This window comes from Maniola jurtina, chromosome 8 (assembly GCF_905333055.1).
Source record: "Maniola jurtina chromosome 8, ilManJurt1.1, whole genome shotgun sequence".
In the NCBI taxonomy this organism is placed as follows: Eukaryota; Metazoa; Arthropoda; class Insecta; order Lepidoptera; family Nymphalidae; genus Maniola; species Maniola jurtina.
In genome coordinates this window covers 11,155,398-11,178,248 of record NC_060036.1, presented here as the reverse complement: position 1 = coordinate 11,178,248, position 22,851 = coordinate 11,155,398, and the positions used below count along the sequence as shown (strand labels likewise).

The 22,851-nt window shown below is 37.3% G+C and overlaps 3 protein-coding genes across 10 annotated transcripts in view; 1 reads left to right on the top strand and 2 right to left on the bottom strand.

Moving 5' to 3' along the window:
* Positions 1 to 1,517: 1,517 nt before the first annotated feature.
* Positions 1,518 to 10,660, bottom strand: LOC123867451 (odorant receptor 13a-like). Its single transcript, XM_045909495.1, has 7 exons — positions 10,385 to 10,660; positions 9,974 to 10,245; positions 7,380 to 7,581; positions 6,382 to 6,481; positions 4,936 to 5,040; positions 4,392 to 4,553; positions 1,518 to 1,647 (listed from the first exon to the last, which is right to left on the bottom strand). The coding sequence occupies exons 1-7, from the start codon at positions 10,573 to 10,575 to the stop codon at positions 1,585 to 1,587; spliced, it is 1,095 nt and encodes a 364-aa protein (XP_045765451.1). The 5' UTR covers positions 10,576 to 10,660; the 3' UTR covers positions 1,518 to 1,584.
* The window catches only part of LOC123867432 (exosome complex exonuclease RRP44), a 22,104-nt gene continuing 3,971 nt past the window's right edge, over positions 4,719 to 22,851 (top strand). For 3 of the 6 annotated variants that reach the window (XM_045909463.1, XM_045909464.1, XM_045909462.1), the window contains exons 1-9: positions 15,356 to 15,560; positions 15,777 to 16,105; positions 16,321 to 16,517; positions 16,953 to 17,179; positions 17,826 to 18,099; positions 20,159 to 20,329; positions 21,042 to 21,157; positions 21,625 to 21,880; positions 22,025 to 22,149. In XM_045909463.1, the coding sequence (XP_045765419.1) occupies positions 15,507 to 15,560; positions 15,777 to 16,105; positions 16,321 to 16,517; positions 16,953 to 17,179; positions 17,826 to 18,099; positions 20,159 to 20,329; positions 21,042 to 21,157; positions 21,625 to 21,880; positions 22,025 to 22,149 (1,749 nt within the window). In that variant the 5' untranslated portion in view covers positions 15,356 to 15,506. Of the gene's footprint in view, positions 4,725 to 13,037; positions 13,053 to 13,117; positions 13,122 to 15,355; positions 15,561 to 15,776; positions 16,106 to 16,320; positions 16,518 to 16,952; positions 17,180 to 17,825; positions 18,100 to 20,158; positions 20,330 to 21,041; positions 21,158 to 21,624; positions 21,881 to 22,024; positions 22,150 to 22,851 lie in introns of those variants that run through there. The other 3 variants (XM_045909460.1, XM_045909461.1, XM_045909459.1) reach the window with 3 other exon arrangements.
* Positions 13,172 to 14,622, bottom strand: LOC123867465 (uncharacterized protein C15orf61 homolog). 3 transcript variants are annotated; one of them, XM_045909514.1, is made up of 3 exons: positions 14,237 to 14,622; positions 13,820 to 14,003; positions 13,172 to 13,335 (listed from the first exon to the last, which is right to left on the bottom strand). In XM_045909514.1, exons 1-3 carry the CDS (start codon positions 14,381 to 14,383, stop codon positions 13,208 to 13,210), a joined length of 459 nt encoding a protein of 152 aa, XP_045765470.1. In that variant the 5' UTR covers positions 14,384 to 14,622; the 3' UTR covers positions 13,172 to 13,207. The 3 variants fall into 3 exon arrangements, with proteins under 3 accessions (XP_045765470.1, XP_045765471.1, XP_045765472.1); XM_045909515.1 differs by having other exon boundaries at positions 13,820 to 13,998; XM_045909516.1 differs by having other exon boundaries at positions 13,820 to 13,884.

Genomic DNA, 22,851 nt, shown 5'->3' with positions numbered 1-22,851 from the left:
ATAATGTAACCTGTGATTGTAATTTACCTAAGTGGGCTTATTCTTTATTAGATAATTAATTTAATTCTCATATGATAATTGGTAGGTATTATCCTGCAGTAAGATACGTAAAATTACGTATGCAGGGAAGTTATATGCTTGCAATAGAATAAAAAGATATAAGCAGTTCTGATGCCCGCGATTTTGTTCGTATGGATTTAGTTTTTTTTCTTATCCTGTAAGAACTCTTTGATTTTCCGGAATAATATAAAGTAAGATGGCACTCTCCATGTATTTGACTAGATAAATCCATAAAAATGTGTCACAAAATGTCCATACAAAATGTGTGTGAAGTCTGCTAATCCGTATTTGGCTAACGTGGTAGCTATGGCCAAACCCATAAATGATGGGTTAGTGATAAAACCCATGGTCATTCTGAGAAAAGACCAGCGCTCAGCAGTGAGCCAGCATTAGAGTTGATGATGATGATGATGGTATCCATACAAAAAATCACGTCACGACGATTCGTCGCTCCGTTGCGACTTGATTAAAGGACAAACCAACAAAAAACACCCGCATAAGTACCGTGTACCAATCGATAATTGATAAAGTAGGTAACGCTTTTTATCCTATCCCGGAGAATTTTGAAAAATCCTTAAAATCATTTTAGTGATTGTAATTAGCTACTTTCACTCCTTTGAAAGTCTGTTATAATAATAATCATTAAACTGAGAGTCCTAATCCTCAATCCAGATGCTATGCAATAAGCAATGGTAACCGAGAAGATGCTTATTGATTCAGCCAGTGGAAACGAATAGGAAATGTAATCAACGACATTTGTTACATAATATAGTTTAACATAGTTAATTTTTTCCTGTTTCTCTACTTAATAAATTTTTTTTCGAAATAACTTAGCTTTTTCATTTTGACTGGATATACATAAATAGATATACCTACTCGGCATATACAATAAATATTATTCGACTATCAACAGTTCCTGAATTCATATCGTTTAGGAGTGCTAAACCAGCATCATCAGGGTTGAGGAGTTGGGACTTGGACTTGCTTGGTGCATAATATACCTAATCAATTCACCGTGAAAATTTCTGAATCCACACAGCTTAGGAATTCTGTACCTGGTACATGGATTGAGGGTTGGGAGTTGGATTTCAATATAACTGTAGTCTATATCCGGATAGTCCGGAATTTAAAATATTATTTCACCAGGGAAGAGTTCCTGAGTATCAGATGAATATAAAAGGTCGTACATATCTCGTATTGATTCTAAAAAGACTCGTGTTCATTGGTGGACCGGCCCTAGGTAGTAGGTACGTGATGGCGATGATGAATAGAGGCCGTTATTTTGAAATCAAAAACAGATAGATTCTTCAATTCTATTTTTTTGCGTAGATTCGGTACATTGGGTTACATAAGTGGGTATTCAAGTTTCTATTACTATATTATCTAATCTTATACAATTTTATTATATCTTAGGCATATCTTAGGTAAGAAATTACTTATTTAACAAAGTACTAAGTATAGACTGAGTTCAGACAACAGAAGATAACTAAGTAATATAATATTAACTATATTAAGACATCCTCTCTAGTTATTATCGCTACTATACTGGCGCAGTAAGTTGAAATACGAGTACGCTGTGCTCATTATCTGGAAATGTAAAAGAAACTATGTTAATTCTAGTAAGCCATCGTTACGTACAGCCAGGGGGCATAAAGCTAATTGAAATTACGGGTGAACAGTAAATAATATTAAATTCTTGATAGACTAATTGTATTTTTGAATATTAAGATGTAAACGCATTTCCCAGCATTCCTATGGTGAGTGGCGATGAACAACCTGATGACCAGCGGGGTTAGCATGGGAGAAGACATTTTCTCGCCGAGGAAAGGATAAAATGTTTATCCCCTCCCACACCCCGAGCATGGGCACACGGCTGAACAAATGAATTTATTTTTATCACTTGTCAGTGGATATAATCGGGAGATAAAAAAAATTTCTCCTGCCCATGCTAGGTTTGCAAGTAGGCCCCAGAGCGCGGATCGCAGCCCTATATGTAATTGTTTTGTGCTGTCCGTCTGTATTTGGCCTCATTTTAATTCAATTTCACTAAATGTTTCTTTAATGGATTTTACCAAAAAATTCGGGCGGGCGACGACGACTGATTCAAATTCAAATTCAAATTCAAAATGTTTTTATTCAATTAGACTTTTACAAGTTCTTTCGAATCGTCAAAAGCATCTACCACTGGTTCGGAATGCCTTTCCTACCGAGAAGAACCAGCAAGAAACTCGGCGGTTGCTCTTTTCAAAGATTTGATATACAATATTATGCCATGTATAAAAGCAATTGAAGTCCTGCGCATTGCTGGAGCGAATCGAAGTTCAAATCCACGCTTTTTTATCATTTACATAATCTTCGATAGTATAATATGCTTTTCTCAAGAGCATATTTTTAATAGATTTTTTGAACCTGTGTAAAGGCAAGTCCAAAATTGACTGAGGAATTTTGTTATAGAAGATTATACCCATTCCCACAAATGACTTTTGGACCTTCCTGAGACGGAGCGTAGGAGTCGCAAGCCTGTTACGGTGTCTAGTCAGCCTGTTGTGTAGATCGCCAACCTTCTTGTAACTAAGAATATTTTGTCTTACAAAAATTATGTTGTTGTAAATATATTGAGAGGCTACGGTAAGGATACCTATTTCCTTAAATTTTTCTCGAAGTGAATCGCGTGGTTTTAAGTTATAAATTGCGCGTATTGCCCTTTTTTGTAATACAAAAATTCTCCCAATATCTGCCGCTCTACCCCATATTAAGATTCCATAAGACATAATACTATGAAAATAAGCAAAATATACTATCTTTGCGGTCTCCACGTCAGTTAATTGTCGAATCTTTCTAACCGCGTAAGCAGCAGAGCTTAGTTTGCCAGCAAGAGTTGATATATGGGTGCCCCATTGCAGCTTCGCATCTAAGGTTATCCCCAAAAATGTAGTAGTCTCTTCTATTTTCAAAATATCATTATTTATCATTAAATTAATGTTACTTGTGTTCTTGGTATTGGGCAGTGCGAATTCAATACACTTAGTTTTTTTTGCATTTAAAAGTAGATTATTTACAGTAAACCAGTGAGTTACCTGAGATATGGCACCATTTATATCGTCAAAATTGTCCTTATTTCTATCGACTTTAAAAATCAAAGACGTATCGTCAGCAAATAGTACGATATCGCAAATATTTTGGACTACATATGGTAAATCGTTTATGTATACTAAGAACATGAAAGGACCTAGAATAGAGCCTTGAGGAACACCCATTAGTGAGGCTGATCCGGATGACTTCACATCATTCACACATACTGTTTGAATACGATCACTAAGATAGGACGCAATGAGACCAAGCGCAGTGTCTTTGATTCCATAGTGGCTCAATTTAACTAAAAGAGTCTCGTGCTCAACGCAATCAAATGCCTTGGATAAATCACAGAAAATACCAATGGCATTCTGTGACCCCTCCCACGCATTGAATATATGCTTTAACAGCATTGCGGCCGCGTCGGTTGTTGATCGACCTTTAGTGAAGCCATACTGTTCAGAATGGAGTAGCTTATTTAAATTGAAATGCTGAAGCAGTTGGTTGAGCATGATTTTCTCAAATATCTTGCTCAGTGTTGGCAAAATTGAAATTGGCCTGTAATTGTTTGGGTCACTTTTGCTACCCGATTTAAAAAGAGGTATCAATTTACTACATTTCATGAGATCTGGAAAAAGCGCCTGTATCCACAGACTCATTAAAAATTAAGGCTAGATATGGCGCAATAATATCAATAATATTGTTAATTATTTTTACTGATATTCCCCACAGATCTCCGGTGATTTAATTATATTGCCACACATAGCATACTTACACCCGTATTCACAAACGTTACTATGAGGCCTCATAATGCGCTCGAACGCACTGTGTAAGTTCCACCAATCAGATTACTGTATCACGTCAATTTACAATGACCTGATTGGTGGAACCTACACTATGCGTTCGAGCGCACTGTGAGACCTCATAGTAACGTTTGTGAATACTAACAAAGTTAGATCTTATCTCTTTTAGACTGCACTGGTGTGATCGCAGTCAAGGGTTAATTTATCGTCGAATAAAAAGGAACCTAGACTCTTACCCGTATTCACAAACATTACTATGAGGTCTCACAGTGCGCTCGAACGCACAGTGTCGGTTACACCAATCAGATTGTTACGTCAATTTACAATGATCTGATTGGTGGAACCTACCTACACTATGCGTTCGAGCGCGCTGAGAGACCTCATAGTAATGATTGTGAATACGGCCGTGTATGTAGTCGGTACTCGTACAGATCATTTTCCACTGAAAAAACATACCGAGCAGAAAGTTTCTAGATCGAGATTGGGCAAGCCCGTGAACTTGATGGTGAGGGGCTGTTGCGTGCGCATGATGACCAGCGTGATGTCATTGCGCAGCAGACGGCCCAGCGGCGTCGCGTGCCAGCCACTGCTCCAAAGCGCATCGCCCACGGCGAAGGCCTGAATCAATATCAAGTACCTATAGACCTATAGGGCTTTAGGAATAAGCTGTGATGACTGAATAAACAATGTAATGTAGAAAATCCATGAGAGACAGATTCGGTGGATCGTCGCACCACCAAAATTCATTGGTGATCAAGCGCTGTTCAATTCTAAGCTGTAAAGTTCATCGCCGCATGGTTGTCTGTCTGTCGATGTTCAGGATATATAATTGGAGAGTTCAGTTTGAAAGAGCTATTTTATTGATCCCTTCTTGCTGTTTTTTTACTATCGGATTGCGCGAATTCGCATTTGCACCATTTTAAAACTTACCTCCAATTATTTATAGTGTTTCGTTCAATTTTTTTATTTAATTAGATAGTAAATATAGATGGAATCTTACTTTGTCTTTAAATAGAGTCCCGAGGTAACAGGGTATCCAAAGCTGCAAGCAATTTGCAACGCAATGGATTGCAAAGATGACATTGAATTTCCCATGGTCCAACGACTGAAACACAGTGAACTGAGTTTTTAGGAACAATAATTTTCGGAACTCAGAAACTGTAGTGATGATAGACTGTTTCAAATGATAAATGTCGATAAAACGAATTGCTAAGTTTTTGATCTTGATATCTTTTAAATCAATATGTACAATACATATTACATTATACACAAGCCTCCTCGGCTTCCGCTACTGATTCTTTTTCGCCTTCGCTGATTCTACAACAGTGAAGCGAGCGATTGTTCAGTGATCATCGGCCATGCCTAAGTATTTATTCGGTTTCACTTCTCGATCTTTACATGGCCTTATACTTAGGTCTCTATTATTATATTGAAAGCAGCTTTGTGTTACAGTTTCTTTAGGTAATGAATATTAAGTATATAAACACACCCGACGAACGTTTCGGTTTGACGTCGGAGCATCCTCAGGAAATGTACACAGTTAAGGAAAAATTGCATTTGTGCATTGTGTTACATTTCCTGAGGATTCTCTGGTATATCAGAACGAAAGGTGAGTCGAGTGTGTTTTTGGGGGTTTGTGTGGTGGTGTGTATTACTTACTTGGTCGCTGGCTTTTTTACAAGTTTAGCAGTGGGAGGGCGGGTGATGCATATCGCATGCGGCATGTTGCACCATACAGATTTCTCTGTTTCAGCGGATTATAGCAAATAAACCTTTGGGTTCCTTGTACCAACAGACATTGCTGGATCGCACGAGCAGCAGTGAAGAATTCATAGCTACGACCACTCCGTCAAAAGTGAATTATTGAGAAGAAGAAGAACTCGTACATCAGAACACACTAACGAGGAAATGCACAAAAAGTGATCTAAGGCTGAGATCTATAGCACACTTTGCCTTTTCTCAGACTTGAGACAGTGTTAAAACGAGACAGCGTTATACCGCTGGCATACCTACCTACAGTCTCGTTTTATCTGAAACTTAAAGGTGCCCACGCACTTGAACTGAACTGAAGCTGAACTGCGCGTCGCGTCAGCGCCCCGCACGATATTTTCTCCAGCCGCGACGCGCGTACGACGTACGCGCGTTCAAGTTCAAGTGGGCACCTTAAGTCTGAGCAAAGTCAAAGTGCGCTCTTTAGATTTCAATCTTAGGGTGAGATCTATACAGCGCGCTGTGCCTTTCCTTAGACTTAAGACAGAGTTAAAACGAGACAGAGCTATATCTCTTACATAAATCTGTCTCGTTTTAACTCAATCTTAAGTCAGAGCAAAGTCAAAGTGCGCTTTATAGATTTCAGCCTTAGAGTTCCGTTTTTGATATGGAATCCTTTTTAATACCTTTCTACTCTCCAGTCGCCTACTAGGAACTTACGAAGTAGGCTACTTACGTCAGCTACTTGGTAGGCCATCAAGCAAATGGGTACTGAGCTGATCATTACTTGGTAGACTAATGGGGGACCGCAGACTGACGAAACTGTTTCGATAGATCTGTCGAATTTAATGTTATTTTTAAAAGCTAATTTTTTTTAAGGTTCCCTGCCTCAAAAGGAAAAACGGAACCCTCATAGGATCTTAAGAAATTAGCTCTAGTGTCAACTAATTTGTGAGAAGATTTGTGATACTAGAGCTAATTTCTTTAACTGGTCCCTTTCAAGCAAAGATTTTTATATAAAACTGTTAGGGTGATACTGTCGCAATTAAAATACCATAAGCCTACGTTGTCGTATTAGTTTACAAATTGCGAAAAACCAAATTAAATTTGAATTTCGCGGGCAAGCCCGTCGCTTCCACCTTAAGGCGAAAGTTTGTACTTATGTGTAAGTAGTTGTGTGTCTGTGTGTATGTTTGTTTCACATAAAAATTGGCAAACGGATTTGGCTGAAATTTGGAATGGAGAAAGATTAACACATAGGCTACCTTCATCCCGGAAAATCAATGAGTTCCTACGGGATTTTTAAAAATTAATATCCACCACAAAAGCTAGTAGAAGAATAAATACCTGCCTAAAGAAATTATATTTAGTGAATCAAGAAGGGTATTATCTATGGATGCACTTTCATTTCCTTTTTAATTTAATCTCATTTCCAACCCCGAAGGAGAAACCGATGGGAAGGGTGCTAAGTATCCTATATGGATACCTATCTATATCTATCTATATCTATATGGATTCTTACCGCTATTAGCTAGTAACCGATACTTCTACAAATCACAAAAGTCGTATAACGTTATACTTGTCCCGGTCGATTTGCTTCGCTCAGACCTTAGCCCAGCTCTACAGTTACCCACACTCGCACAAATCGTGTGCAGACAGGCCGATGTCCGGTAGTAGTAAAATGTAATGACGTCAGTTCGCTTGTATGGAATGTCTAGGATGTGCTTAACTTACTTAATAACCAAATTATGCCATTCAACAATTCTTCTCATTCTACTGTTAAGCACAGATTGCACTTCGATTCGACGAGGGTCATATTTGGAGAGTCCCACCACGCCGGGGTCGAGGTCATTGAAAAGTACTTCGCAGTCGTAGATTATCATACTCATCAAGTAATAGTAATGCAGGAAAATATGAAATAGGATGTAAACATAAATTTCAATTTTGCCAACACTGAGCAAGATATTTGAGAAAATCATGCTCAACCAACTGCTTCAGCATTTCAATTTAAATAAGCTACTCCATTCTGAACAGTATGGCTTCACTAAAGGTCGATCAACAACCGACGCGGCCGCAATGCTGTTAAAGCATATATTCAATGCGTGGGAGGGGTCACAGAATGCCATTGGTATTTTCTGTGATTTATCCAAGGCATTTGATTGCGTTGAGCACGAGACTCTTTTAGTTAAATTGAGCCACTATGGAATCAAAGACACTGCGCTTGGTCTCATTGCGTCCTATCTTAGTGATCGTATTCAAACAGTATGTGTGAATGATGTGAAGTCATCCGGATCAGCCTCACTAATGGGTGTTCCTCAAGGCTCTATTCTAGGTCCTTTCATGTTCTTAGTATACATAAACGATTTACCATATGTAGTCCAAAATATTTGCGATATCGTACTATTTGCTGACGATACGTCTTTGATTTTTAAAGTCGATAGAAATAAGGACAATTTTGACGATATAAATGGTGCCATATCTCAGGTAACTCACTGGTTTACTGTAAATAATCTACTTTTAAATGCAAAAAAAACTAAGTGTATTGAATTCGCACTGCCCAATACCAAGAACACAAGTAACATTAATTTAATGATAAATAATGATATTTTGAAAATAGAAGAGACTACTACATTTTTGGGGATAACCTTAGATGCGAAGCTGCAATGGGGCACCCATATATCAACTCTTGCTGGCAAACTAAGCTCTGCTGCTTACGCGGTTAGAAAGATTCGACAATTAACTGACGTGGAGACCGCAAAGATAGTATATTTTGCTTATTTTCATAGTATTATGTCTTATGGAATCTTAATATGGGGTAGAGCGGCAGATATTGGGAGAATTTTTGTATTACAGAAAAGGGCAATACGCGCAATTTATAACTTAAAACCACGCGATTCACTTCGAGAAAAATTTAAGGAAATAGGTATCCTTACCGTAGCCTCTCAATATATTTACAACAACATAATTTTTGTAAGACAAAATATTCTTAGTTACAAGAGGGTTGGCGATCTACACAACAGGCTGACTAGACACCGTAACAGGCTTGCGACTCCTACGCTCCGTCTCAGGAAGGTCCAAAAGTCATTTGTGGGAATGGGTATAATCTTCTATAACAAAATTCCTCAGTCAATTTTGGACTTGCCTTTACACAGGTTCAAAAAATCTATTAAAAATATGCTCCTGAGAAAAGCATATTATACTATCGAAGATTATGTAAATGATAAAAAAGCGTGGATTTGAACTTCGATTCGCTCCAGCAATGCGCAGGACTTCAATTGCTTTTATACATGGCATAATATTGTATATCAAATCTTTGAAAAGAGCAACCGCCGAGTTTCTTGCTGGTTCTTCTCGGTAGGAAAGGCATTCCGAACCAGTGGTAGATGCTTTTGACGATTCGAAAGAACTTGTAAAAGTCTAATTGAATAAAAACATTTTGAATTTGAATTTGAATTTGAATTTGAATTTGAAACATAAAACATAGTTAATTGTATTCAGAACTCATCATCTATTTATTGTTGGCTTCTTCACGAGAGCTAGATAGCTGTCAATCATAAGCACCTTTCATCGTATACGTAACTTATAATTTAACATTGAATAAGTAGGTCCTTACTATAGTAGGTAGGCGAGCCCAAGCGGGGATTTTGGGATTACTCAAGGTAAGTTAATTACAAGCAGAACAATGTGCATAAGGCGTGACATAAGGAAATGGGAGAGTCACAAAGTTGTAAAAATCGGCCATGACTTTTGGTCGCGTCCAAATCGCCAGTCTTTTGTGCTATTTGAGGGCTCACTTAACATCCCTTCTCAAAATCTGACGCGCTCGATAAATATTTTTGTTTCTAAGTATTTTTTATTTATAGATTAGTGCTTGACTGCAATCAGACCTGGTGGCTAGTGATGATGCAGCCTAAGATGGAGCGGCCCCTTTTACCCCTTCGTACGGCCACCCCCACCCAGTAGTGAGCCGGCGATGCGTTGATAATGATACCTATTCTATTAGGTACCTACCTACACCTTACATACATCATAAGACATCATAGTTCATAAGTGGGTTCTAATTAGGTATGCCAGTTCCAAATATCTTGGTGTCATGTCGATAGAGGTTGATGGGAGATCAGTGAAAATCTCTCTGATAAGTTTCAGATAGTACCTACCTAGCCCGTGCAGTGTGCACGGGAGTGCGATTTACAAACCAATCACTACCGTTATACTTAAAAGGCAAAGTAGCAATTGACGCAGCCAATACCTAATAGGTACAAAGGAATAATAAGCTCATCAGATCAATAAAATAATTCACACTGTGTTAGGTACTTACACAAACTTACCGCAGAATACCTGTGGGACAATTATCGCACTGATGAATATTTGAAGAGAAAGAAACACTTCGTAGTTAGGAGTACGAAAAGGATCGTCGTTCGGAAGCCAAAAAGGAAACATCAGAGGCCTTATGAGGTGTTCAGTTTGAGTCGCAAATAAGCTTTGATACAAAAGGATTGCTAATGTTCTGGAGAAATACATAACGGCAATCGTCAGGGTGAAACCAAACCACGATATACACAGTTGCCATATCAGCAGTTGTCCTTTGAGAAAAGTGTTTCTGTAATTTAAAAGAAATAACGTAAGAGAAACCCTATTTTTGTATATCTACCAACGCATAGAATTTATTTTGAAAGAACTGTAGGTAGGTTGCTAGTCCAACGAACAATTACCTAGTAGGCACCTACTAGGTACCTTACCTGTACTTTGACTCCAAATTGCAAATATACTGAAAATCCTTATCCATTGCATACAGCAGCTCCACAAGCTTTCCTCTATTGACAAGAAAACTTGTGTTAACAATGGGGACTGCAAACAAAGTAATAAAATAGCAAAAAGATTCAGTGGCAAATGAATAATCCTTCGTAGCAACCCCGTGGTAAATGAACATCAATTCAAAAGCCGCCGCTACTAACGCCAATGAGGTAACTAACAGGGGCCAAACGAATCTGTAATCATAAAACGTAACAAGATTATGGTATGGTATTATAAAATAATTTGTATATAACTTGCATTATATTATAACTTGCATATTTGTAAGTAATTTGTATAAGAAAGTAAGTAATGACTAATGATAATGATATTTCTCTATAAAATATAACCGGGTGGACCCGATTTTCCGAGAATCAATCCCAAATTATACTTGATCAAAAAACTAACCCAATTATAATCGGAAGAACTAGGTAGTAATTTTCCAAAATCAAATCTAATCCAATTATAATCGGAAGAACTAGGTAGTAATTTTCCAAAATCAAAACTAATCCAATTATAATCGGAAGAACTAGGTACCTAGTAATTTTCCAAAATCAAAACTAATCTAATTATAATCGAAAGAACTAGGTAGTTAGTAATTTTCCAAAATCAAAACTAATCTAATTATAATCCGAAGTACTACGTTTTTTCCAAAATTTTGTGTCAATTATCACGTAGATAGGTAGGTACTTACTTAAAACCTAGGGGAATCAATCTCATTATGATGTACGAACTTATGTACAAATTTTATTTTCGTAGGTATAGGTATTAGGTACCTACGTTTAAAAATATTAGGTTTATAAATCAACATAATAAGAACCTTATATAAGAATCGGCGTTATGAAAGAAAATTCCGTTCAACATAAGAAATACTCTGATCTGTGGGTGATATTCGAAAAGACCGATATTTGTACACTCATGGTCAAAATAGCTCTTATTAAAAAAAAACTTAAGAGTTTTCGTCGCCATAACTGAAAATACGTAAGAATTACCTGAAATACGTTTAGTCATTGAACTAAAATACGCATGTAGTTTGTATTTATATACCTACCTATTATATTATTATACCTTCATATTATCTGTACAATAGGTACAAATTAAAATAATTAATTGTCTCTAATAAAAACGGCTTTATTATGTGGGTAGGTATGTCCATACCTACCTACACAATAAAAACATAGGAAGCTCGCTTTCCTTGGGCACTTTCATTTACAGAGGACAATTCTCATTCCCATTAGTGTTGGAAGGGAGAATTGCAGGCAAGAGCTCAAATGCGGATTAGCAGACTTCACACACCTTTAAGAGCATTAGGGTGACTTTCCACCAGACATGCGCTATGCAGCTATGCTACGAAGATGTGAAATCTACGCTACGAAAATATGTGACCGTTTCCACCAATACTAAGCTATGTAGCTGTGCGAGAAAGATGCGCAGCTCAAGCTATGCGATGTATCGATAGTAGAGAAGCGGTGAGAGCGACGCGGTGAGGAGAGAGGCGCTCACACGTCCTGCCGTGCCTGCATATAGCTACACCACTCGCGACGGCCCATAGCAGGCATCCATAGCACGCATCCTTCCATATAAAAAACATATCTTAGTTAAATCCGTTTCCACCAGTGCTATTTTTCTTGATTGGCTGTGAAAAAATGAGAACAGCGAATTCAACCAATCAAGGGGGAGAATTTGCTGTTGATTATGATGAATACGTTTTTCTTACACAATCGGGGTGGGTCGGGTCAACGAACTAGTACCTAATATAAAAAAATAATTCCTAGTCATCATAACTTTAATCACACACTAGATGCACATTTGGTGCATTCACATGATTTAATAAAATAATGATTCTCATTTATACTGATATTCAGTAAGTATCAGGATTCAGGGTAGACAGGTATTATTGAAACCTATGGTTGTAACTTAACTAAAAAGTGTTATTGCTTATTCAGTTCATCATGATCACCCAACCGCTAGCCAGAGCACAGGTCTAGAATCAGAAGGGTTTAGGCCATAGTCCAACACGCTGTGGCCCAGTGCTGATTACCAGACTTCACATAGGTACCTTTGAGAACATTATAGAAAACTGCCACGCGTGCCGGTTTCCTCACGATGTTTTCTTGTTTATTAGGGTTCCGTAGCTCAAAAGCAAAAACAGAACCCTTATAGGATCACTTTGTTATCTGTCTGTCCGTCCGTCGTGTCTTCAAGAAAACCTATAGGGTACTTCCCTACCTAGAATCATGAAATTTGGCAGGTAGGTAGGTCTTATAGCACAAGCACAGGAATAAATCTGAAAACCACGAATTTGTGGTTAAGTACCTGTCATTTAAAAAAAAAATGCGTTTCAATTTTCAAAGATGAGTACCTATACCAAGTGGGGTATAATATGAAAGGGCTTTACCTGTACAATTCTAAAACAGATTTTTATTTATTTTATGTATAATAGTTTTTGATTTATCTTGCAAAATGTTGGAAAAAATACCTGAGTACGGAGCCCTCAGTGCGCGAGTCTGACTCGCACTTGGCCGGTTTTTATATTGATAGGTTTGCTAGTTACAACTGAACAAGTACCATGCCCATGGTTTTCTCAATTAACTGCATACTTAGTGTTTTTTCATCATCATAACCGACCCATCGCCGGCTCACTACTAAGTAGGCGCCGGGTCTCCTCTCAGGATGAGAAGGAAAGTATGTAGGTATTTTAAGTATCTAGATATCTAAATAAATTAAAGTGGATCTGATTTAAATATGTATAAGTACATTTATTTAACAACTTAATAAAGCGATCCCTTATCTTCTGGTAACAAAAAATAAATAGTAACAGGTCCTTTGGATGTGTGCACAACCTCTGTATGTCGAATCAACCGTGTAGCTGCAAGACCATAGAGCAGACAAGGAATACCTGAAAAGTGAATATTGGAATTATTTTCAATTGGTATCATAGGTTTGGTACTTGGACTGATGACAGTCGAACAATCAAACATAAGTTCGATTTGGTGTTTCAGGCTGTATGGTTTTTTAAATAAAAATAACAAGCTTACAAGCAGGCAGGTCACCTGATGTTAAGTGATTACCACCACCCACGTGTGACTTTTCAAAAATTCATTGATCCGCCTCTTGAATAACTTCATGTTGTAATCTAGTAGGAATATGGTTGAATGGAGTTGTTAAGTTTTTTTATGTTTCCTTGCAAATGAGAGTAAAGCACGATACAAGTCTCAGCTGAAATAGCAATTACCAACATCAACTAGTTTATTACTAAATCACTTGAGAAGTCCTCAGCTTGGTCTCAGCCTTCCAATATTACTCAGCCGGTAATTGCTGTATTTCATGCTGTTAATGTACTATTATTTATTAAATAGTATTAGTTAATATACTATTCTCACCTAAATTAATGACTTTAATAACTCTCATAAATTTATCAGATGCTTCCAAGTTTTCTGCAGGTTTCCTGGAACAATGGTATTTGATGTACGGGTAGCATCCAGTTCTTAATATTTGATAGTTTGACTTTCCAACTTTCCAGTTGAAATTCGACATGCCAAATTGATCATTTTTTACACTTCTATACTGCAACAAATTAAATAATTATATTTATATTCTACAATCCAAGAATGCAAGAATGCATAGGTACATAACGTTACATTTTGTCTTAAGGCATAGGTAGGTAATAGTGTGCATTTATATTATACACACCAGTATGAGAAGTTTTTAGAATTCAAGCAGAGTTTAAGCATTATGTCAGAAGTATGTAATGTTATATCTGGTAGTGGTAAGTTGGTAAAAGATGAAGGTTGGCTTACCTTAACAAAATAGGAAGTCCAAGGAGGCTCATTACACTGTGTTAAATAAGCTGTCAATACTTCTGAAGATGTAGGTTTAGATGAGAAGTAAGCTAAGGAAAGTGGAATAATGTTTCTTCTTCTAAATAAACCTAAACATAATATCATATTTTAATATGACTACTCAGTTCTCATAGTTTCTTATTACGTAAACTTGGGTATCTATAATTAGTTTTTTACTTGAGTAGGTACGCGCTTAGTATCTTTTATAAGTAAGTTAAGTACCTAATAATGAAACTTTTATTCAAACAATTAAATGCGTAGTATTTTTTATTCGAAGAACGTTATAGAGTTCGTTTTAATTTTAAGAACGTTATAGCAATAGAATAGACCGCCATCGCCATGTGTCACAGTCATATGACATCCTACAAAGAGAATATCTTGGGAGAATATTTTTTCTTTTTTTTTCTTTAAATCTGGCTTTACTCTGATTAGCCAATGTCAAGTTTGAGATATTTTCAAGTTATTGAATTTATACAAGTATGGACTCCGTCTGCGCCGGCGTCCGCCAACATACACGCGGCGCCCCTTTGGAGCGCTTCCCAGTCAGTTCCACCACCAAAAAACACCAACTAACACAAAAACCAGCCACTCTTAACAAAAAAAAAAACACTCCAAACAAGCACAGCACGCGCGCCAGCAAACGCCATCACAGACGAAGTCCAAAGAGAATATAATCACTACGTTTTACATCCTACTCTATGGTCATATGCACCACAGACCAGGAACCCGGGCCCCATTGTATAAAGCGGTATTTACATTACGAAATTAGTTAACGTCTAATTTCATAATGCATGCATTTAATTTCGCAATGCATGCATTATGAAACTAAACGTTTACACATGCTATTGATCACTATTGATAGTGAAATTATTGTCGTGAAACTAGTTCTGAGTCACTAATTAGTAATTTCCTAATGTAAATTCCGCTTACTATGGGTGTGTCTATTTTTCTCTTGTTTTCTCCCCGTCTTGCTGACATGACTGATCTGAAGTCAATGATCTGTGCACCCTTTTGTACACATGGATTTGCATAGTGATTACCACAGACCAATAGTGATTACATAGTACATACTCTTTGTGGATTCGTATTTTTTATTCTGTGTTTTGTTTATATGAGATGATATGTTTGTTGTACAGATTACTATAAAAATTATATTATCTCCTCATTAGAACTACAAAAATACTTACTTTTAACAGCTAATTAATGTAATTTTTGTCCGAGCTATAAGATGTGGACGACAAAAACATTTCTTACTAAAACAAAACGCGGCAATGTTTTGAAGGTGAGGTTATTTTTTTTTTGAGTATGGACTTTAAAGTTCCATTTAATACATAGTAGAAAAAATATCATAAACTTAGCATAATAAATCGTAAAGTAAAATAAAAGTTACCTTGTTACCTTTCTGTCCCGCATTCGAAATTTGGAGTTTACTTTGAGCCACTGTAAATCATAAGTATTTCATTTTGTGTTAGTAATTAATGTGATTTTACTATTTTAGATTGTTAGGGAGCATTACTTGCGTGATGACCTACTATGCGGCTCGGCTGCGTGTAACGTTTGTCCGCAAAAAGACGAAGACTACGTTTTGGAGGCAAACCCAGAATCTATCTGTGCCCTATTTGACTATAATCATTATTTAGTGCTTGATACTAATGTGGTATTGCACCAGATAGATGTATTAGAAGAAGATGCTTTGAAAAATGTAATAATTTTACAAACAGTGCTAGAAGAAGTGAAGCACCAGAATACTGCAATATTTCAAAGATTACTTGAGATCATTGGGAACAAGAAGAGGAAGTTTTACTCCTTTGTTAACGAACATCATAAGTAAATATTACTATTATATATACATATATTTAATTTTTTAAGTGCATATTGTGCGATCAGTCCTCTGGTTATGAGCAGATGTGTTAATTAGAATATCTATAATGCTTTTTCTTGTTTACTAACAAAACAGCAACATTTAAAAGTGTATTTCTGTAGCTAATATCAAACCATATATTATCTGTATAAAGCAAAGAAATCATCTCTTGCCCATATAGAGATACATATGTGGAACGAAATCCTGGTGAAAAGCAAAATGACCGCAATGACAGAGCTATTCGCAAAGCTGCGGGGTGGTACTCCTCTCATCTCTCCATTAACAATGTTGCTGGACAGTTCCCGCAGATAGTCTTGATGACTGATGATGAGAACAACAGGAAAATCGCTCAAGAAGAGGGTATTGTGTGCTGTTCAGGTATGCATAATATATATTTATCACCATCATAACCAACCCATTGCCGGCTCACTAATGAACACGGGTCACGGCGCTCTCGCATAACTCTATATTCTCTTCTTCTTCTTCTCTCTGGGCTGGTTTCCGCACTTAAACGTTTCCGTCTGTTGTGCGTGTCTATATTCTCTTATAAGAGAAAGAAATAAGAGTATGCGATAGAAAGAGAGACTCTTATTAAATTTTAGGCTGCAGGCTGCAGCTGTTGATCTGAATTGCACTTTATTGCATTGTTGCAACTAGAACCACTATAAACTTAAATGTCAAATTGACCTAGAATCATAAAATTTTGAAGGTACGTAGGTCTTATACCACAAGTAAAGGAAAAAAAAAATCGTCTGTCGGTTTTTCACTTTCAATTACTTATGCTCAATTATAAACAATAAATAAACTTTTCAGTAAAGGACTACATTGAAAATGTGAATGGTTTTGTGGGACTAGTAGACAAGCTGTCAAAGAATGTTATACCAGAAAGTTGCACTAAAGATGCCTTGTACCCAGCGCATTTGACACCGAGTCAGATCCATGCAGGCATAAGGAACGGGAAACTGCACCAAGGGACTTTCCATGCTTCTAGGGATAACTTCTTGGAAGGGACAGCTTCTGTTAGTGGGCAAGAGAAACCTGTAAGTAATAAGAATGTCTCATAACCTATCACTAGCCCACTACTGAACGAAGGGCTTAGGCTATGGTCCATCACACTAGCCCGTGTGGATTGGTTATTTAATAGCTTAAAATGCACATAACTGTGAAAAGTTAAAGGTACATGCCTGAGATTCGAACCCAGGACACCCAAATAGGAAGCCGAAATCTTAACCATTAGGCTATTATCACTTTTTAAGCAATAATCGTTCCCATTATATACTAATTCTATTTACACATGATGTAGTGTGCAAGGTATATGTATACCACGTAAGTATACCAAGACACTAGATGTAGTACGTGCCATACAAAATGATGGTTATATTTTTTTGTACGAATTTGAAGCACCCCACTGAATGTACTGGGAATTAAAATTGAGGCTTTGTGTCAGTTGATGGTTGTTACGTTGTTGACAAATGTATGTACAGTATGTAAATGTATGTGTTGACACTAGTGTTGACAAATGTATGTACCAAGAATTAAAATTGAGCCTTTGTGTCAAATAGTTGTTGTGTTAACAAATATCTCATCACTAATATAGCGTAGTATGTTATAGTATATATATTATTATATATCTATAAATATTCCCTCCGTATTCAGTCGAAAATAGAATAATAAACCATGTTTCAGGTTCTTTTACAAGGTCATATAGGTATAAACAGAGCGATAGATGGAGACATAGTGGCCATAGAAATATTGCCCAAAGAAGAGTGGAGCAAACCTAGTGACATAGTTCTTGAAGACAAAGCGGAAGATCCAGGAGATTTTCTAGAAGATTCCACATTGATCAAACCTAAGGTTGATACTGCAGATGATGATATAACTCCTACGGGGAAAGTTGTTGGGATTATCAAGAGGAAGTGGAGACAGTACTGCGGTATATTGCTGCCTAGCAAATTTCCTGGTATGTATACTTGCTATATTATGTTCATTATGAAATATAAAGTCGAGATAATAGGTGAATGTATAACAAAATATAGTCATCAATTGCAGCAAATGAAAACTATTATCGATCACAGGAACTCCCAACTCGAGTTGCTACATATGCACAGTTCCATTGCGTAAATAACTTAGTTGCCAGTTGCTAAATCTGCAAAGCCCCTAAGTCTATGACATGTCCAGACGGCCAGCCATGTTGTGTTGTTCAGCCCCCCGATTGTGTATTCATGGTAAACGTAACTGTGCCCATTGATTGGCTGTGGAAAAATGGAAACAGCGAATTCAACCAATCAAGAGGCAGAATTTGCTGTCGATTACGATTACGCTGAGTAGTTGAGTACGTTTTTCTTACACAATCGGGGGGCTGAACAACACAACATGGCTGGCGGTCTGCACATGTCATAGCATAGACTAAGGCGCTTTGCAGATTTAGCAACTGGAAACTAAGTTATTTACGCAATGGAACTGCGCATACGTAGCAACTCGAGTTGGGAGTTCCTGTGATCGACACTAGTTTTCAGTTGCTGCAATTGATGACTAAGTTAGTTTCTAATTGCTGCAACTAGCAACTGTCGAATTTGTATCGGCTGTGAATAATTTGTGACATAGTAAAATGAGAACAAGTGCTGCTTCCTCGATATCCATCGTCACTCTGTACGTAGACAGCTATCACAGATTGCCATAAAATTGCGGCAACTGTAAATCTGGCTATTTGGTAACTGGCAATTTTTAAAAAGTTGATAGTTTCTTCAACTGAAGTTGCTCCATCTGCAAGGCACCATGTTCAGCAGATATTTTCAATAGGACATAAGTCATATCACAGTATAAGGCCAGAGGTCCTATACTGTAATTATTATAGTATGTATTTGTATAATAAGATAAAATTATAGCATTTTCATTATGAATGGGCAAGCATCCAGCCATGCTTGGAAACTTGGAAAGTAGCCATTGACGTCTGTTTCAATTTCTAGGCATGTACTTATAATAAAATAAATACTTTAATTTTATACTGTTTAGTGAAAATTATTTTTTAGAATATACAATTATTAACAATACAGTTATTATTTATCAGTGCATTATGTGTAGATTTATACAATATGATAAATATTATAAAAAATATTGAACAGTTGGGAAAATGTGGCTTTCTATGTTTTTCTCAGTATTTTGACTGCATATTTGTGTGAAAATTGTCTAATGATTTTTTTCTATTTGTGCTATTTGGCGAACTTTCAACTTGAAAATGTGTTTTGTAATGTTTCGTTATTCAAGCGTGTGCTCTTTTGAGAACATCTGCTGTATAAAGTGTAAATAACGATATTTTAAAAACTCTTGAGCCATTGAGTCTTAGGACAGATGCATACAGACGGAGTGGAGTTAAACTGAGTCTCTTTGATAACTTAATTTCAGCTTTAGGTCTTTTAGCATAGGGTTGAAATTAAACCACACCGGAACTCCTTGCGCGGCCTCGGAGTTTGTCGCGCGCTGCCTACATCGTTATAGTTATAAAGCTCAACTACAAACGCAAGTTATACAATTATAAAGCTGAATTTAAGTTTTCATAATTTTTATAGTAGTGTTTTTTTTACCTACTCTTCAATGAAATTTCTTTAAATAAATATAAAAATTGCCGAACCAGTAGAATTCGAAATTGCGTCTTCTGGGTTCGCGTCCGCAGCCCTGACCGCTAGGCCAGGTTGATTCCTTGCGCACAAAAAGGCCGAGCCCTTATTATTATACTTATATAAAAATCAGAACCAGAGTAACCAACATAGCTATGATATATGCTAGCATATGTAGACGTTTGGGTCCCAATGAAATGGGGACAGCGATTGGAAAGCGCATGGTTGGACTACTCCCCACTAGGTGGACAAACGACATCAAAGTAGTCGCACTTGAGCCGCTGGATTCAGCCGATGAAATACCGTGGCGTGTGGAAGTCCCTATAAGAGATCTACGTCCAGTAAGAATTTTTTGCGTTAATAATAATGATGATGATGATATTTAAAACGTTCATTTCAAAACAGGTGCAACGCGTCACTTATTCACGCCAGCTGAGAAACGTATACCAAGAGTGCGCATTGAGACGCGTCAAAGCGACATACTGGTGTCGCAACGGATTCTAGTTGCATTGGACTCCTGGCCTAGGAACAGTCGATACCCTTTGGGCCATTTCGTAAGATCTTTGGGGCGTATTGGTAAGAAATTTTTAAAATACTAGATGATACCCGCGACTTCGACCACGTGGACTTAAGTTTTTAAAACTAAACATGTTGATTTTGCCAGATAAAAATCTTTGCAAGTATGCAATGATGCCAGTTACCTCTGTACCAAATTTCGTCAAAATTGGTTCTGGGCTGTGAAAAGGTAACAGACAGTCAGACAGACACTCTTCCGCATTTATAATAATTAATTAGTACGGTTTATGAATTTCCGCGCGCGGAATTCTACTAGATGATAATTTCCTAGACTAAGGCTTGTTCAAAATTCAAATTCAAAATATTTCTATTTAATACTTAATACTTAATACTTTTGCAAGTAATTTTGTTATATATGTTAGTATTCAGTAGTTGAATCGCCCATCGATAATTTATCGATGGGCGATTGTCGAAAAAAAACCCATCGAACGATCGATTGATGATTTATTCATTTTCACAAAAACATTCAAATAAAAATCGATAGTCGAAAAATAATCGAAATACGAAAAACAATTGAAAAAATCAAAAACCGAATGAATAATTGATTCCTTCGTCCCAGACCTGCGCGCTAAGTAACAATTGAAAAATCGTAAACAATCGATTGTTTTTCGATTGTTATCGAATATCAACAATCAAATAATTCGATTGTTTTTTTTAATGAATCGCTCATACGTAGTTGAAATGAGTGTATTGGCAAATCAATGTTTTCCAGGCGACAAGAACGCGGAAAACGAAGTGATATTACTGGAACACGACGTTCCTCATGCGCGGTTCAGCGAAGCCGTGCTTGCTTGCTTGCCGCCTAACGATTGGACCATTCCTGAGGAGGTAACTATGACTGTTCAATACTATTGACAAGGATGCGGAAAACAATACTTTTTGTCATAATTACAATATTTTAGCGTTGAAACTATCGTGAGTGACATCCATTATAAATATCTTAGGTCAATTTTTTTCGTGTAAAATATAGCCTATAGTCTAGTAGTTTAGGCGTTACGGTGGGACACACAGAATCTGGTTACAAACATACATACATACATAGACTGCTAAAATCATAACCCTTTTGACCTTTCCACAGTCGGGTAAAAAGTGGTTTCCATGCTGAGGGCAGCATCTATCCATTGTCACGAGAACGCGTAAAACGAACTTATTCTTGCAAGGTTAACTATAAAGTTCCATAACTTTTCTTTGAGATATTTTAATGATTCTTTTATATGAAAATATGACTGTTTCTTATATGTATTTTACGTATTTTTTTAATTAGTTAAAAAATGGATACTTTTCCATTGTTCTAGGAGATAAAAAAACGCGTGGATCTCCGTTCGATATGCGTTTGCTCGGTCGACCCTCCCGGCTGTACCGATATTGATGACGCTCTGCACGCGCGGGCGCTGCCCACTCTGACCAAAGACGGCCTCCGGAAGTACGACGTGGGAGTCCATATCGCTGACGTCACGTACTTCGTCAGACCTAATACTGCGCTGGATAAGGAGGCGGCGGCACGATCGACAACTGTTTATTTGGTCGATAAAAGGATAGATATGGTTCCTGGTAAATATTTTTTTCGATCATACAGAGTGTTGGGGTGCGTTTCCACTGTGTTTAGTAGACCGGTGATCAGTAGTGAGCCGACATCGGTTGAGCATAATGATGAAGCTAAATAAAATAGTTTGAATATAACTATAATCATTTCAGATCTGCTTAGTTCCAATCTATGTTCGTTGCGCGGCGGCGAGGAGCGTTTGGCGTTTTCTTGTGTTTGGGAAATCGATGAAAACGCCAACGTTTTGTCCACCAAGTTCCACAAAAGTGTCATAAAGGTAACATACTACTTATTTTATGTGTTTTACTTAATTCTTCTTTTCTAGTTGTTCCTACTTAATTTTTCTTTTAAGTCTAATTTATTTAAAAAAATCAAAGCACTTTTGAATCGGCAAGTGGATTTACCACTCGTCCGGAATGCCTTTCGTACCAGAAGAACCAGCAAGAAACTCGGCGGTTGCTCTTTTCAAAGATTTGATATACAATTTTTTTTTCTCTCTCGTCTGGGTTTACAAAGATTAGCCAATGTCAAGTTTGTAGTTATTTGTAACAAGTTACTACTAACTAAGTACTATACAAGTATGGACCCCGTCTGTGCCGGCGCTCGCCGACACACGCACGCACCTCCTTAGAGGGCTTTCCAGTCAGTTTTAACAAAAAAAAAAAAACACTCCAAAAAGGGAGAGCACGCCCGCCAGCTAACACCAACACAGACGAAGTCCTATACAATATTATGCCATGTATAAAAGTAACTAAAGTCCCGCGCATTGCTGGAGCAAGCTGCAGGTCAAATCCACGCTCTTACCTGTCATACCTTTTCCAGGTTAGCCCACTTGCATCTTAGACTGCGTCATCACTTACCACCAGGTGAGATTGCAGTCAAGGGCTTGTAACTGAAAATTGAAAAAAAACGTTGGAGTTCCAGGGTACTAGAATGGCGGACGAACTGACACCGCAAAACGCAGCCTTGGCAGATCCCT